Source organism: Dryobates pubescens, chromosome 6 (assembly GCF_014839835.1).
Source record: "Dryobates pubescens isolate bDryPub1 chromosome 6, bDryPub1.pri, whole genome shotgun sequence".
NCBI classification, from domain to species: Eukaryota; Metazoa; Chordata; class Aves; order Piciformes; family Picidae; genus Dryobates; species Dryobates pubescens.
The window spans coordinates 14,354,764-14,372,633 of NC_071617.1; the positions used below are offsets into that span (position 1 = coordinate 14,354,764).

At 43.9% G+C, this 17,870-nt stretch overlaps 1 protein-coding gene across 2 annotated transcripts in view; it reads left to right on the forward strand.

The window, feature by feature from the left end:
• The first annotated feature begins 206 nt into the window (after nt 1-206).
• ARFGEF3 (ARFGEF family member 3) overlaps nt 207-17,870 on the forward strand; it is a 98,654-nt gene continuing 80,990 nt past the window's right edge. For both annotated transcript variants that reach the window (XM_009901044.2, XM_054162640.1), the window contains exons 1-2: nt 207-587; nt 1,756-1,804. In XM_009901044.2, the coding sequence (XP_009899346.2) occupies nt 503-587; nt 1,756-1,804 (134 nt within the window). In that variant the 5' untranslated portion in view covers nt 207-502. The remainder of the gene's footprint in view (nt 588-1,755; nt 1,805-17,870) is intronic.

A 17,870-nucleotide genomic window follows, 5' to 3' on the forward strand; every position in this document is an offset into this window, starting at 1 on the left:
CCCGCGGGGGCGGACGCTGCCGCAGGGGCCAGGTCCGGAGGCGCCGTCCCCTGTTCCGCTCCCTGGGCCCTTCACGGCCGGCGGCACCCGCCACCGCATCGTCCGCGGCACCGAGAGAGAGACTCTGCGCGCTCCTGGGGTGGTGGCAGGCCGGCAGCCGCTTAGCGGTGCCCGCGGCAGACAGGATCAAGCCCGGCCCCAGCCCGGCTGCGCCACTGGAGCCTGCCCGTGGTGGGAGAGGAGGAGAAGGAGGAGGAGGAGGAGGAGGGACTTCGGCAGCGGCAACAACTGACGTGTCCCCGCCATGGAGCTCGGCGTGATTCATCAGCGGCGGCGGGGCGACAGCGGTGTGCCGCGCACCGTCCCCGCTTAGGCACGGCCGCAGCGGGGGCAGCCCCGGCACCGCACTGCCAGACGCACCACCCTCCGCTTCCTCTTCTTCCTCCTCCTCGCCGCCCGGTCCTCTCCCCCGTGGCTTCGCGAGGATCCCAGAGGAGGCAAGATGGAAGAAATCCTGCGAAAGCTGCAGAAGGAGGCGTCGGGAAGCAAGCATAAGGCTATCAAGGAGAGCTGCACCTGGGCCATCGGTAAGGGGCGCAGGCAGCGGCCCCAGGCTGACCTCGCCGCGGCCGGGCTGCCCGCAGGGGCGCAGAGCGGAGCACGGTCCGGCCCTGCCGGTAGCGGTGCGGGAGCCTCCGATGGGAAGGTTTTGTAACGGCGGGGGCAGGGAGACCTCAACAAACTTGCTCCGCGCTGGCCGCGGAGCCTCCGGCGGGTGGGGAAGGACCGGAGCGCCTCAGGCTGTTCAAAATGCCCGGGAGCTCCACGCTGCTGGCAGAGGCTGTGGCACCTGCTGGCGGTCCCGGAGAGCATCCGTGTCCGTCGCCACCCCCACCTCCTAGATCTGCTCCGTGGGTCTTACGAGACGAATACGGTTATCAGTAGCTATCAGTTTCTGTGTATGTTGAGGGAGGGGTGTAATTTCTTTAAAAGTTCCCACCTCCTTCTCTTCCTCAATCATCGTAAACCCCCCTCCAGTACAGTTTTCATTGCTGGCTTATGTTTGCACATCTATTTTAGAGGCTGGTTTGTTTTTTCTGGCTGCATTCCATGTGCTCTTTCATGTTCATTGTATAATGGAAATAACGAGCAATAAATAATCTAGTAAAAATGCATTATATCAAGGGACTATGAGCTTAGATACATTTTAGCATCCACCCGTTTTCAGAGATCGGCTGTGACTTGAAGTACTTTTGATGCTAACTATAGACGCCACTAGTCAGTAAGACCCTTAACCTGCATCTGCTAGCATTACTGTGATGCCTGAATGGCTTTAAACTTTTATTTTCCATTCATACATAGTTACAGCAATTTGTGATAGTTCATACCTGTTGCTGTCTTATTACTGGCCTTTCAGCTTAAGTTCCATGGGTTGCTTTATTAATTGCATGTTGTCTTTGCATAGCAGCCATAGTGATATCATTTATACTGTTCCAGTTTTAATATATGTAGTGCTGAAGTGCTGATACATAGATGGGAGTTCACTGAGGAAAGATGGTACTTGATGCCTTCTCATTGGGCACCCCAGATTCATACAAAGGATTGGTTACTTGGGGCAGCAGTGATTGTTGTTCTGTCAGCCAGAGCAGGTATAAGCTTTATGATCATTGGCTCAGAGATTATAGCTAGATGCATTACTATGGTTGAAGAAAAAAGTTACTTTTAAAAGCTCTATTATTTCCTTTGGATATACAGAAACCTTGGATTCTCCAGATGCTGCCAAGATACCTCCGTATAAGCTAAGGTAAGAATATTTAATGTTGCATCCTGTGGAACTGTACAACTGAGGTAAAAATTTGAATTGAAAGTGAGATAGAGAAGGTAGCTCAATCTATGTGATTTCTTTAGTTTGTAGATATATATATCTAGACAGAGAAGGCAGCTCAATCTATGTGATTTCTTTAGTTTGTAGATATATATATATATATATATATATATATAGTCTGGTAGTAGTGAATAATTTGCTGATGAGCTCTTGGCCTCTAGCCATGAATGAAATGTAAGGAAATGTGTTAAAATGGGCATGAGTATGTATAATGGTGACACTCTGTTAGAAAGGAGGGCTGTCTTATGGTCTAAAGAATTTTCCTTCTAAATTACAGCATTCAGTATAAATTAGGGTGCTTCTTATTCTTCTCAGTGTATATATTTTCTTTTGAATCTTGATCAATATTTGTGTACTGAAAATAAATATTGTAGAAACTGAAAGGTTATATTATCATATAGCTAGGACACTGGGTAGGAAGTAAAATAGTAGTTTCTATGTCAACTTCTTCCTTTAGCCTGCTGGGTTATCTTGAGTAAGCCTTTTCCCTTCCTTCTGCTTCCATTTATTAATTACCTAGAAAGGTTGGAGCAGATGATCCCTTCTAACCTGGTATTCTATGAGTTTCACACCTATAAAATGGGGGAGGGGGCACTGCCCTCATTTGTAAAGCTACTTAAGATCTCATTTTGGAAATGTTGATTACTATGGAGAAAGTAAACAGGCAAAACTATTCACTGTCCCTTCTGACAGAACCATTAGGAAGGATCAAAAGAAACTGCTAAGTGCACTGTTCAGAATAGGAGGTCACTTTCACACAGCATATGGTTAAGGCTGGCCTTATTAGAGAATGCAGTGGATGCTTGAAATTTTTATGGGTTCAAAAACCACCTCAGCAAATCCATGAAAGAAATTGATTGAAATCTATCATATGCAAAGGTACCCTTTCTTATTCAGAAAGGGTATTACATAGTCAGAGATGGTTGAGTTCATAAGAGTGTGTAGGAGTATTGCTGTAAACTTGGCCTGTCCTGTAGTCGTCCTAGGTAGCTGGCAGTGGCACCTGATAGAAGTGACACTTTTTTTACCACAATGTTAGTGTTTTTATCACTGCATTTCTCCCTACTGCTCCTTTCAGATATGCTTGGTGCAGTTTTGTGCAAGTTGTTCCAGAGCATCCATCAAATAAGGCTGGAATTACAGTATTTCTTTTGCTGCTCTAAAATCCTGTCAGCCACAGTCCACAGGGGGCCTCAGTCAATGGTGAATGGGTGTAGCACAGGTCTGACATGACCTGTGCCAGGTGCATGTATTTCCAACACAGCTGAGCAGCTGAGAACATCTGGATGAGTGATTCCCCATAGCTCCATTAGATTATGCTTACTTGGCATTGTGGTTGGAGAATACTGGGCTCTTTTTAAGTAAAGCTAATACCTCCACAAGTGTAGCTATGCTGAAGTAAGCTCTTAATGTTGGACTTGTCCATAACAATGCACTCAACATTACAGAATGTTTTACAAAATGGAAGGTGCACTATAGAATTTGAATAAAAGTTTTGTATGTCAGGTCCTTGGTATGGTTCTGACACTCTATCTCAGATAGCGTTGGGGATGTTGCTGTCAGCAGTACTCCAAGTTTATTCTTCATTCTCTACTAACAAGCTGCTGTCATATTCCAGATCAGCACACTGGGCCACTGGTTTGCCTGCATGATATGCAAATTAGATAAAAGTTATTTTTTCACTTGGTGTTTGTTAAAGAGCAGCACTGTGATGGCTTGGTTCCTAACACTGTAAAAGAACAGCCTTAAAAATAGAGCAATGGCAATGAGCAGAAGCACAGCCAAGACAGGTACAGGCTGGGAACATCCTGACCACGCCCTTTGCCTGCTTTCATCTTTATCAGGCACAGTTTATATCATCTGCTGTAACATAGATCAGCCCTTGCTTTCTGGTCCACTTTGAATCTGCCATTCACCCTTTCTGTTACAGTGTGAGTGTAGTAGCAGAGCCTGGGGATATGTTTTGGAATGTTCCATAATACTAGAGTTTGAATGAAGACGTACATAATCCTTCCACCAAGTAACCCTAGTCAACCACTCAGGTCTGGGATCCATAGTGGCAACATACTGGAAGTGTTAAAGGCAGCTTGGCAAATAGTTCAGGAGAAAAGGACATGTTTATTGAGGTCTCTTCCAAGAGCAGCAGCTTGAAGAGCATTTTCAATACTGTGTGTGAAAGGAGGATGTTCCATCTTGTTTAGTGGGAAAGTTTGGTGTGTCCTCAGAATATGCTGGATGCAAGGAAAGGATATAAGCATTTCTCTATATTATGTTTGGGGAAGTTCATGATACAGGGTACATCTCTACTAAGCACTGAGCTAAGAATGAGCTGCGGTGTCCAGTTGAGATAGATCCTGGCTCAGTTTCGCAAACAGGAAATCTACTAAGTACCCAAATCAGTATTGTTTCTCCATGGTGTTAGTGCCATTTAACAGGTGGGCCATGCCCTTACTTAAGTTCTTTTTCTTCTGAATGAGGTCTGCTCATGAGAATGTGTAAACTGTATACTCCCCCCTTTGTTTTTTTACTTATTACAAGATCAAAGGCCATTTGCTGCTTGTGACACCACAGTTCTGGATGAGTAAAGGCTCTTCATAATGTTTTCTCTTAAGACCATGATCTTAGTGTGAGACTGAGGAAGACAAGATACCTCTTTGCATTTCCTCATACTCTGACTAGTGGAGTTCAAAGGGGATTTTTTATACGTGTTAAATCAGCTACATACTTATCTCCACACTGCTGTTGGAATAGGTTAGTTCTGTGTTCTGGCTTGCTCCTGAGCTGTCCATAATTTCCTCTCTTGTGTTGTGCCTCTGTTACTGAGCAACAGACATGCCGTATTATCATTCCCTGCAGTCTGCACCATTAGTCTGAGGGTTCAGCTGTAGCATTTCTATGGGAGCCATTTCCAGCACCTCTCTGGTAGCAGTTTAGATAGCACATACATGCTATGTTTGGGAGCAGCTGGGGTACTTTTGCCCCAAGGGAGCACAATGACTGGACCTTCAGCCTGGAATGTCATTCTTTAATTAGTTTGCTAGAGATCTGTTGGATATATCTTCAGGGAGATAAATGAGACCATTTTGCTTTTCAGCTTCCTTTAGTGTTAATTTGACTCATTAATCCAAATCCCAGTTAAAGACCTTCCACATTAATTCTAGTGAGGGGCATTATTTAAATGTCTCACTTTGTAAAGAGATACAAATCTACAGAAAATATGATGGAGTTTCCCACAGAGTCCTGCCAACTCTGCCTTGAGGTTGGAGTTTATGTGCTTTCCCAGTACTTCAACTTAAGATCAATGTATTAAGCAAGAGTGTGAAATAGTAGAGCAAATGCATGTCCTCTGATTCTTGAGAAGGGAAGAGTCACATAACCCATTGGTAACTGGTCTGCTGTTACCTGCCTAGTAGGATGATGCTTGCCTCTGGTGAACAGGTATTGAGAAGATTCAATACGTACTAAGTGCTTAAGGAGGTTGGATGGATGACTTATAAATATTGAATTAGAGAAAAGGAATAGATGTGCTGGTGCTTTAATTGGTGAACTGATCACATGGAAAATAGCATGAGAGGCCTTAATGTTGTCTGCCAGCAAACAGTTTGTTGGCTGCTGAGTTGGGCTGTATTCACTTTGGTATTTTCAAGATGACAAATTCTGCTCTAAGGCCAACAACCTGTACCGAACAAGTCTCACTCTTTGTGTCTAGTTTCTCCATTGTGATTTTAGAGGCTGAGCAGTAATTGAACAGGCACAAGAAAATAAGCTACAAAAAAGAACATTGGAGCAGAGTGGTTTAATACTCATGAGGGTTATCTACATACCAGAGAGTAAACCAAGAGGCTAGAGAGTGCTTGCCAGTCACAGACTGCTTTGCAAAAGCTTGAGTTTACTAGACTTTCTAGGAATGCTTTATGTGCTTGAGTTGTGCTTTATAGGCTATCTTGAACTTAGTGGCTGTATGTCAGCATGGAGCAGGTGCTGCAAAGAGGAGATTGCTCAGGACTTCTATAGAGAGCTGTGGCTTGATGTGTAGTTTAGCTGTTACATTTTGATGTTGCTGTCCTCACTGGAACCTGGAATCTTATAAACAGAATTTCTTAATGCATCCTTGCCATTCTTCATTAAGTTGGTGGGTTTTGTTGTTGTTTGTTTGTTTGGGTTTTTTACTATAATTTTTGGGTTGGGTTTGTGGGTTTTTGTTTTGTTTTTTCATACATCTAAGACATCTTCTGTAAGTCCCAGGTTCTGTCATTAGTGCTGACCAGAACAATGGCAAAGTACAGTTTTGCCCTTTTGTGAGTATAGCAGAAGGATCACTGCCAAGCTTGAGTTTGGGCTGTTCTGTGGAGCTTGTGTGGCTGTTGCCTTTTTACTCCCAGAAAAATGTGGATGAGTGCAAAGGAAGATGCACAGGAAAGACTCAGTACTATAAATTGCTGTTCATCCTAGTTTGAGGTTTCCCTTGTGGGTTTTAAAGTACTCACCATGAGACATGTTGATGAGTGAAGTGTTCTGGCAACTGATAGCAACTGATGTAATTTGTATACCCTCAAAGAAGACCCAGAAAGGCTTTCCAAATGCTTACTTATCTCTTCAGCATATCTATATGCTGCATGTTTCTATAACTAACAATTGTAGAAAGTAATTGAAATCAAATGGAGGTACAGGCTCAAGCCTTCAGGGCACTACTTCTGGGTACCAATAGGAGACATGCAGATCCTGGCTTTCAGAGGTGCTGAGCATTACTAAGTTCTGTTTGTGTTGGAAGCAGAATCTGTGTTTCTTCTTGAACAGGTTTGCATCCCTCTGGTATTTCACATGGTCCTTTCAAAACCAGTCTGTATTTCTGGAGATTACAGCTAGAAAGTCAGAAATCAGTGGTGAGCAGGGTCCTGTGTAATAACCAGCTTATGTCCAGTTCTGTCTCTCCTGTTTGTGTCCCCATTCTGTTCATCGTGGTGATAGTTTTTGAGGGCAATTTGTGGACTCCAGGAAGTCAGTGCAATGAAGAGCAATGAGGAACAGAAGTAAGCCTTAAATTTGGCTGAATTGTGAGATGCCTGTCCTCCTTGCATATTTTTTTTATAATATAGTCATAGGATTTTGGGGATGAATTTGGCAGTTCTGTCATTCACTTTTGCATCTCTAGTTTTGCATCTGCTGTAGTTCTTGAGAAGCAGTTGCATCTTCCAAACTTAGATAAAATATGCCCACTCATTTTAGCTTACATGTGCTCAACAAATAATAAAACCAGTAAGTGTAGTGTGATCATCATCATCAAATATCCAGTGTCATAGAGACTTCCAATCCACTCAACTTTGCAGAGAACTCATCCACGTGAATCCTGAGGCTTGGGATGCATTTTGGCTTCTACATTTTGAAGATATATCAGTGATCTCGTGATTTTGTTCTTCTCCCATCTATTTATTTTGTTCATCATTTCTGTTAGTTTTTTTTTTCTACTGGGAGAGTGGATAAGGAAACTGATATATATATATAGCAGATCCCTGGAGCAGAAGGGAACAAGGGGGGAGGAGTGACTCTGCCTTTTTGTTGTTGTTGGGTTTTGTTTTTAGGATACCTTTATTTTACTCTTTCTCATTTTTAAAACACTTCCTGCTCCTGCTGTCCCATCCACTTGGCATTAAGTGCTTCTGTGTTTTCCTTCTGAATGTGAATGCTGGATACACGACTCATGCTGTCCAACCATTACATAGTCACTACCAGACATCCAGCAAGTGGATGATGAGTTCCTTGGGAGGCACCTGGTCAAGAGGAGATTCTAGTGGCAGTGTGTTGGCAGTTTAAACGCTGGATCCAGGCTTCTGGGGACATTTATGTATCCCACTTGGTGTTTCAAATGTGTCTGTGATCTGATCTTCATTTAAAATGTTGCACTCCTAGTTCTAACCTTGAGGGATGGATGAGGGGAGGAGATCAGTGTTGAGTGTGGCCCTCTCTGATACAGTATTTGGATCAAGCTGCATGTTTAATGTGGGGCATGTAACTCGCCCTATTTCATGTCTGATGGGCAAGTATTTTTATCTCAGCCGAACATTGCATCTGTTTTGGGACCTCAAAAGACTGCGGTGTTGGAGAGGAAAGGAGGTGTGTAGGGACAATTTCCATCAATCATGTCTTAACTTTTGCTGTCAAGACAAGATTCCAAAAATGTTGAAAGGCCATGAGATCTAGAAGTCCCTAAAAACCTGTCAGCTGGGGTTATGGCTCTAGAAGGTGTCAAAGAAGGTTTGGTATTGGCACGGGAAAAGGTGGACAGTTGTGGTGGTTTGGCCATGGTCTGGAGGCCAATGCCCACCAAAGCTGCTCTATCACTCCCCCTCTTAAGTGAACAAGGTAAGAAGGGGAAAAAAATATAACAGAAGCCAGGAATAGGATAGGAACAATTTTAATAACACTAATAAGCAAACAGCAACAGACCGTGCAGAAGCAAAAAGCAGAGAGAGAGATGTTGGTCTCTACTTCCCATCAGCAGGACGATGGTCGGTCTCGGGAAGCAGGGCCCTCTAAGCTTGGTGGTTACTTGGGAGGACAGATGCCACAGACAAATGCCCACAATTCCTTCTTTCACTTCATTCTTATACCTGAGCTGACATCATATGGTATGGAATACCTCTTTGGCCAGTCTGAGTCAGCTGGCTCAGCCGTGTCCCCTCCCAGGATTTTGCCCACCCCTCAGTGTACTCTTGGGGCAGGGAAATGGTGAAAGGGCACAGCCTGGATACTTACTCAACAATAGCCAAGACACTGCTGTGTTATCAACTACTGCTGCAAAAACCACAGCACTAGAAAGATGCTGGGAGGAGAATTCATTCCAGCTCAGTCCAACCCAATACAACAGTTTACAAAATACTATTTCTGTTGCTCTTTTTGTGGGTTTGTGGTTTGGTGGGTTTTTTTGGTTGTTGGCTTTTGGCTGGTGGGATTTTTTGTTTATTTGGTTGGTCTGTTGTTTGGTGTGTGTTTGTCTGTCTGTCTGCTTGTTTTTAAACAGGAAAAAGGGCAGTTTTTCTGAGACTAACCCTCTGCCCTACCTAGTAGAGTACCTTAATACTCACCACTGCTTTGGGTTTTTGTTCCTTTTATGGATTCCTTTAAAATTCATTCTAGATTTGTGACAGGAGCCTACAGTGTAGTGGTTTTAGATGAGATAGAGTTGATTATTTTTGTAGGAGCTGGTAGGGTTGGAATACAGAGCAGCTAGGTTAGCTTCCAACATTTGATTGCTGTGGGAAGTATGTAATTAATTCAGTACAGGAATAGCACCAATAAAAGATGAGAGCAGCCATAGTTTTAAGTGTTTGTCTGACTTCTGAAAACAGATACAACAGATATATTGCCCCACAGGTCTAAGGACGATAATGGAACAGCAGTGTGTGGCTTTGTTTTAAACGTCTGATCATCTTTGGTGTTTACAATGGAGGAGAAAGTGAAAACATCAGGAGGCTGTTGATAATTGCCTTAGAGAATGAAATATGTTTGGGCAGGAGAGAGGGTGGGAAGCAGTGGATGTAAGTGGCAGTCAAACTGAGAGGACTGGTTTTCTACTAAATGAGGCTTGACTCTGCCACCATCTTTGTGATGCTGTGCAAGTCAGGACCTTCCATTGTTTTGAAAATGAAGGGGTGAGTGGGAATAGTAAAAGCCTTTCCTCACTATTCTTTTATTTACCCTTCATGAAAAGTAATGAAGCTGCAGAAAATACACTGCCTTTGGTTTCCTTGAATGTTTGTTTGCTTAAGGAATTGAATATGCTGAGGTGCAGTGAGTATAAAATTACATAATGCTTTGCAAATGGGGGGATATTTTTAACAACCATCCCTTAGGTCTGACATGATTTAGATTTGCACTGCTCTGAAAATTGAATGGAATTGCAGATTGCAGCATTAACTTTCAAAGTGTATCTAGTAATGACCAGTGATACCTCATCCTCCCATTTTTTCCTCAAACTTCTGTAACTAACTCTAGGCCATCCGGTTGAAATGTAGACAGTACATTCCATGTTATAGTAGTGCTGTCTCTCCTCTATGTCCCTTCAGTCCTACCTTTCCCCAGCATTGTAACACTTCTGATGCAAGTTCCATTCTCCTGAAATGCTTTATTTGTTGTTTTCAGTGTGCTGAATGGAAAATGTTTCCAGTGAAAAAAATCCTTAGCTTCACTTCCAGGCTAACCAAATATATGGAAGAGAGGTTTCATGGAATAGCTTGATAAGCCTTCAGATTTGTAGACGAAGTACACCGCGTGTTCTACCTAAGTGCCGGGGATGTACGTTAAGGGTGGGTACTCTGATCCTCAGCTCATCTTCACACTGTATGTCAAATGCTAATCAATACACCTAAAGGTTACAGATTGCTTTATAATGAAGACCTTGTGGGGTTTATGTGTGTCATCAAATTCTGTAACAGCAGAGTCAGTGACTACCACACCTTTTACACAAAGGGCCAAAATCTGTGGGGGTGAATGTTCTAGGGAGAGTTAAGATAACAGATCACAGATTATTATTTTGGCCTTGTCCACTTTAATATTGTGTGCAGTCTTTTGTTGTCTCTCTTCATCTCCTCTCAAGCAAAAGGACATCGCGTGTGTGTTTTCTTTTGTTCTGTTTTGCTTTCATCTTGACAACAATGGCAGGCTCCTATCTAGGAACTTCGTGTTGAAATCAAGATATTATTAGTGAGTACAGCAAGGAAGCAAATGGCCTTAGAAGTACTCTCTAGCTGAGTGGTTGTGCTGAGCTATTTAATTGTGATTGTATGAATTCTATGGTCTCGGCTGCATTAGACTGGATGGAAGATTAAATTGTTCATGTTTGCCTTTCCCAAGAGGAGAGGTGCTGCCATGGCAAATCCATTTATCTTGAAAAGGAAGTAAATAACAAAAATACAAAATGCTAATATCAAGCAGTATTAAATTGCACTCTCATTCAACATTTCAGATTGAAAAATTGATAAAGTTCTGTCTACCAAACTGTGTGAGGTTACATTTAGGCATTATTCCTCACTTCCTTTTTCCTGTGTCCTTAACATCCTCGGATAAGCAACTCGTGTGCTTCCCTCCAGAGACAGGTTCATTTAAGTGTTGAGTGTAGTGATTGCTTTGTATCTTGTTTTGAAAAGCAAAAGGATTGAAGAGGGGAATACACCAAGCAAAGAGGAAGCTGAAATTAAATACTGAGCTGGAGGAGAGACACAGAGAGAACTAACTCCAAGAGAGAGCTGATGTCAGCAGCTGAGGTGAGGAAAAAATCAGATATGGAAAGAAAAGGAGACTTAAGTCTCAAGTCAGGTGAAAAGAAGCCTTTCCATTGTAATTATAGAATCATAGAATCAATAAGGTTGGAAAAGACCTCAGAGATCATCAAGTCCAGCCTATCACCCAACACCTCATGACTAACTAAGCCATGGCTTCAAGTGCCACATCCAATCCTTTTTTGAACACCTCCAGGGACGGTGACTCAACCACCTCCCTGGGCAGCACATTCCAATGGCTAACAACTCTCTCTGTGAAGAGCTTTCTCCTCACCTTGAGCCTAAACTTCCCCTGGCATAGCTTGAGACTGTGTCCTTTGGTTCTGGTGCTGGTTGCCTGGGAGAAGAGACCAACCCCCATCTGACTACAACCTCCTTTCAGGTAGTTGTAGAGAGCAATAAGGTCTCCCCTGAGCCTCCTCTTCTCCAGGCTAAACAACCCCAGCTCCCTCAGCCTCTCCTCATAGGGCTTGTGCTTTAGGCCTCTCCCCAGCTTCATTGCCCTTCTCTGGACACGTTCAAGTGTCTCAATGTCCCTCTTAAATTGAGGGGCCCAGAACTGGACCTAAATCCATGTTGGCTAGGCCTGATCCTTTGGCTGTCCTGCAGGTGCTCTGTGATTGCCCCCAGGATGATCTGCTCCATAATTTTCCCTGGCACTGAGGTCAGGCTGACTGGCCTGTAGTTTCCAGGTTCCTCCATCTAGCCCTTCTTGTGGATGGGCATCACCCTGGCCAGCTTCCAGTCATCGGGGACCTCTCCAGTGAGCTAGGACTGGTGGTAAATGATGGAGAGCAGCTTGGCCAGCTCATCTGCCAGCTCTCTAAATACCCTAGGATGGATCCCATCTGGTCCCATGGACTTGTGAGGATCCAAGTGGCTCAGCAAGTCATTAACATGGATTTAGGAAGGGCAGGTCCTGCCTCACCAACCTGATCTCCTTCTATGATCAGGTGACCCACCTGGTGGATGTGGGGAAGGCTGTGGATGTCATCTACCTGGACTTCAGCAAGGCCTTTGACACTGTCTCCCACAGCAAACTCCTGGCCAAGCTGTCAGCCCATGGCTTGGACAGCAGCACTCTGTGCTGGGCTAGGAACTGACTGGAGGGCTGAGCCCAGAGAGTGGTGGTGAATGGTGCCACATCCAGCTGGCAGCCAGTCACTAGTGGTGTGCCCCAAGGATCAGTGCTGGGCCCCATCCTATTCAGAATCTTTACTGATGATCTGGATGAGGGGATTGAGTCAGTCATCAGTAAATGTGCAGATGACACCAAGTTGGGAGCAGATGTTGGTCAGTTAGAGGGTAGAAGAGCTCTGCAGAGCGACCTTGACCAGCTGGACAGATGGGCAGAGTCCAACGGGATGGCATTCAACAAGTCCAAGTGCCAGGTGCTGCACTTTGGCCACAACAACCCCAGGCAGAGCTACAGGCTGGGGTCAGAGTGGCTGGAGAGCAGCCAGGCAGAAAGGGACCTGGGGGTACTGGTTGACAGCCATCTGAACATGAGCCAGCAGTGTGCCCAGGTGGCCAAGAAGGCAAATGGCATCCTGGCCTGTATCAAGAATAGTGTGGCCAGCAGGAGCAAGGAATTCATTGTGCCCCAGTACTCAGCACTGGTTACGCCACTCCTTGAGTACTGTGTCCAGTTCTGGGCCCCTCAGTTTAAGAAGGACATTGAGACACTTGAATGTGTCCAGAGAAGGGCAACAAGGCTGGGGAGAGGCCTTGAGCACAAGCCCTACGAGGAGTAGCTGAGCAAGCTGGGGTTGTTTAGCCTGGAGGAGGTTCAGGGGAGACCTTATTGCTGTCTACAACTACCTGAAGGGAGGTTGTAGCCAGGTGGGTGTTGGTCTCTTCTCCCAGTGACCAGCACCAGAACAAGAGGACACAGTCCTAAGCTGTGCCAGGGGAAGTTTAGGCTCAAGGTGAGGAGAAAGTTCTTCACAGAGAGAGTTGTTAGCCATTTGAATGGGTTGCCCAGGGAGGTGGTGGAGTCACCATCCCTGGAGATGTTCAAGAGGAGATTGGATATGGCACTTGGTGCCATGGTTTAAGTAGTCATGAGGTCTTGGGTGACAGGTTGGACTTGATGATCCTTGAGGTCTCTTCCAACCTCAATGATTCTATGATTCTATGAGTCTAACTGATTCCTCATGGATTTCAGGGGAATTATACTGCTCCCTGACCTTATCTACCAGTTCAGGAGGCCAGTTATCCTGAAGTCCTCCTGCCTTACTGTTGAAAATGGAGGCAAAGAAGGTATTTACTACCTCAGCCTTTCCCTCATCATTAGTTACAATGTCAGAATTTATATCAACATAGTATGACAGCATTTTCTCAACTGTTTTTTGGCGTTTTTTTCCAAGACCTGCAAACTGCAGCACCAATTGCTTGTTCCTAATTATGCAGCACTGTAACACCAAGGTTGTCTAACAGTGCATGATCATCTTGGAGTGGTACAGCATCATAAAGTTAATTTATTGTTGCTTTTTTGTTGTTGAAAAGCAGGGTTCTAACTGGAAGGCTTCAGATTATGTCTTTGATCCTACCGCCCTAAAGGACTTTAAGTGCTATAAACAAAGTTGTATTTGCATGGAGATACAAATTCTAGTGCTGGAGGGGTCTGCCATAGTCATCTGTAGTCCCTCTGACTTCCTGTATTGTGGAGGCTGGAGAACTTGCCCTGTATTTAGATGCTGCAAACTCCAAACTTCTGAGCAAAATTGTAATGCTCTTCATAAGTGAGACAATCTATTACTGCTGCAGATAGAATTAATAGCTCCTCTACAATATGAGCATAGACTTAAAACCACCAATTCTTCTTGAAGAGCTATCCTTGAAAAAGGAAGTATTTATTTCCTGTGCATCCTCCAGGTTTTAAGTACTTCTGTTACAAACCATGAAGTTGGTGGTGGAGCCTTTTCTCAACATTCTCTAAGCTAGCCCAGGAAAGGAAGAGTTATGGATATTTCTACTTTTATGCATACATGTGTTGATACATACACTGATGGAATTTGTTTTACACAAATTAAACCATCCTCTTTTGTGCAGGGACAGTATTTGCTTCTGTTTGATTTTTTTGCCTAAAGTACCAGAAAATGGCAACAGCTATTCTATCTGTTCTTTGTGCATTATGCTATGGAATGCAAATTCCATACTGGTAAGGCTCTGAGGCTCTGACTTTTGCTTCTCTCATGATTTTCAGGGCAAAGATAATGCAGATAGGTACCTTATTTTTAATCATTATTTCTCATCCAATTTCTGAAAATGAATATGGTTATCACCATTTGTATGCAGAGAAGTAACTCTTGCAGTGGTGACAAATACTTCATTGATATTGCCCTCTTCCCTAGTATGGTGGAGGTGAAGGTGGGCCATGAGACTGTGTTCCAAGCACGAATAAGGAGGAGTTAAGACTGGGCCATTTCCTGTCTTCATTACAATTTTCATCATAAGAGTGAATTAATGAGCCATCATTTTCTTCTCACTGAGGGCTTTTTCCACTACAATGAGGACAGAAAGGTTTTGATGATCTCTTTACTTACTATAGCAATCCATCTTGCTCTGACCTTTTTGACAACTCTGTTTTGACTGACCTCTTACAGCATCACCTTGTGACAGACCTGCAGGGAAAGAGGTAGGTTGATGAGCCACAGCAAACTGAGACGACTAGAAAGGCCGTTGTAACCCAGCATGCTGAATATAAAGTCTGTTTACATTCTCTTGACTCATTCTGCAGTTTATGAAGCTGACAGTTCATGGAGTGAAGTAGCTTGTGGAGGACAACCTATGCTTCTTGTGATACTGGTTGTGGCTTAGAATAGAATACAATAGAATTAAGCAGGTTGGAAAAGACCTTTGAGATCATTGAGTCCAACCTATCACCCAACACCATCTAACCAAGTAAACCATGGCACCAAGCACCCCATCCAGTCTCTTCCTAAACACCTCCAGTGATGGTGACTCCACCACCTCCCTGGGCAGCACATTCCAATGGGCAATCACTCTCTCTATGAAGAACTTCTTCCTAACATCCAGCCTAAACCTCCCCTGGTGCAGCTTGAGACTGTGTCCTCTTGTTCTGGTGCTGGCTGCCTGGGAGAAGAGACCAACCCCTACCTGGCTACAGCCTCCCTTCAGGTAGTTGTAGACAGTAGTAAGGTCTGCCATGAGCCTTCTCTTCTCCAGGCTAAGCAACCCAAGCTCCCTCAGCCTTTCCTCACAGGGCTTGTGCTCCAAACCCCTCACCAGCTTTGTTGCCCTTCTCTAGACACATTCCAGTAAGTCAACATCTTTCCTAAACTGAGGAGCCCAGAACTGGACACAGTACTCAAGTTGTGGCCTAACCAGTGCTGAGTACAGGGGGAGAATGACCTCCCTGCTCCTGTTGGCCACACTGTTCCTGATACAGGCCAGGATGCCATTTGCCTTCTTGGCCTCCTGGGCACATTGCTGGCTCATGTTCAGCCTACTATCAACCACACATTTGGTTCTGCCTTTGACCTTCCTATTTGACCCTGGGCTGGTCACTTAGGATTCAGTCCACATACCACGGAGGTCTAGTGCCAAAACTCCAGATACCCTCATAAAGAACAGGATGAGTCTTTGTCCTTGGAGCTCTTTTCCTGTTGTCTTTTTCTTTTGCACATAACAAGGTCCACCCTTAGCAAATGCTGTTTTCTCTACTAGAGTGGCTGTTACTGCAAGTAGCTGTTGGTTTCTAGTGATCATAGAACATTTGTTTTAAAGTTTTTGGGGGTTTTTGGTGGGTTTTTTGTTTGTTTGTTTATTTTTGGGTTTGTGGTTTTGTTTGTTTAATTGATCTTCTGGGTCAGGACAGAAGGGTGGTTGGCACTCAGTTTTGAAGGAAGGGGACTGCCATCATATGCTACTAATTTGATCAGTATTTAAGTTATGCCAGATTTAAATAGAAACACTGTGTTTAGGAAAGCTGTTTCGTGTCCCTGCAGTTACTTTCTGTGCTGTAAAACCGTTCTTCCAGACCCTTCTTCTGCAGTGGTTTTCACTATATCCTTTGCTGAAGTGACTGTAGACAGCCACAGCAGGTAGTGTCATCCCTGTCTTCTGCTGTCATGCTTGCAGAGAACACTGCAGCCAGAACCTGTTATTGCTGTCTCTTTTTAAAGAAATATTTTTTCAGGTTTTAAATTTTTTTTCTTTCTTTACCCTGCCTCTTTTGTGTTGTTTTTTTTTTTTTTGTGGTGGTGGTGGTGGTGGGGTTTTTTTTTGTGTGTCTGTGTGTTTTGTTTTTTAAATGGAGCTTTTGAGAGCACTGCATTGTGGACATATGCAAACAATGCAATTAGTGTAAGTTTCAGCATAATGCGCTCACTTATTTTTATGCCATCTCAGCTCTTCTTCTCTTCAGTTTCTGTTTTCATTGTTTTGCTTTGTCTGTCAATGCCCAGAATACCTTATCCTGAAGATTTTCATAGCTTCCCCTTCTCTCAAGTCACAGGTTCACATATTGCATTGGGTTGGAAGGACCCCTCAAAGGTCATTGTGCCCAGCCCACACCACAGTGAGCAGGGACAACTCCAACTAGTCCCTTCCTTTTGTTCCCCCTCTGCATTATACTTGACTTGTGTCATTCAAGGTTGAGTTGTTATTTGTGTCTAAAACTGATTCATTTATGTCAAGACTTGCATGCATAAGTATGGCAACTTAGTTCCAGTATATAACTAGTTTCTGTACAGTAATGGGAATGGAAAACGTTCTTGAATGTGTTTCAAAGTACATTGATGTGCACCAGCTTATTCTGAGAACTTCACCTGTGTAAAATGTCTTCCTTGTGTAGCATTGTGAAACCTGAACAAATTGTCACTTCCCCATATAGAACTGCAGACAGTGGAGTAAGCAATGAGATCTCATGGTGTGGAACCACTCCATATAGGGTGGAGTTATAAGAGAGCTTTGAGGTTAGAGAGGAAACCTCAATCCCGTTCTTTCTTGCACTCTATGACCACTTTCTGGTCTGCATTATCTCTTGTGCAGCCTTAAGGAATGCAGTTCTTAGTGGGTTCTTAGTAGGGAACAATTGCACTGAATTACATCATCCTCTCCTGTTCTGCCTGAGAATTATCTGCTGTGTCCTTCTGTGTTCTCATACTAGCAAATGATGCATTTAGATGGCAGGTCAAACTGAAGTGTGGAAGATGCTCAAGCTATCAGGCATTGTAAGGTGTCTCTGCAGGTGTTTTGTAGCTGTAGCATGGAAATGCTAAAGATTTAATTGACTGAGTGTGTAACAAGAACAGGAAATGACACAATGGCAATTCATTTTCTCTGAGATTATAGTGGGAACATGGGCTGCAGCAACCTTAATTAGATTTTCAGTTATACAGTTTTAGCAAGGATGAGAAGTTCAGCTAATTGAATCTGTTCTAATTTCCATCCTCCTGTTTGTCATTTTTTGCTCTTCGTTTTGGGAGATATTTCAAGCAACAGCTCTCATTGTTCTCTGCTCATTGCAGTATGTGATGACAGATGGTAGGCAACATGCTGATGTGAGAGGTAGCTACACATAATCCATAGGAGCTCCCACCTGTCTTCATTATAATGAAACTGAACTGGATCCGCTCCAGTGACTCGTGAGTGCCTTCCCTTTCCCCTCTGCTACAAGTCTCCATCCACTTTAATGTGAGAACAAGTTTGTTGTGTGTTAATGATGCCCCAAACATTTATAT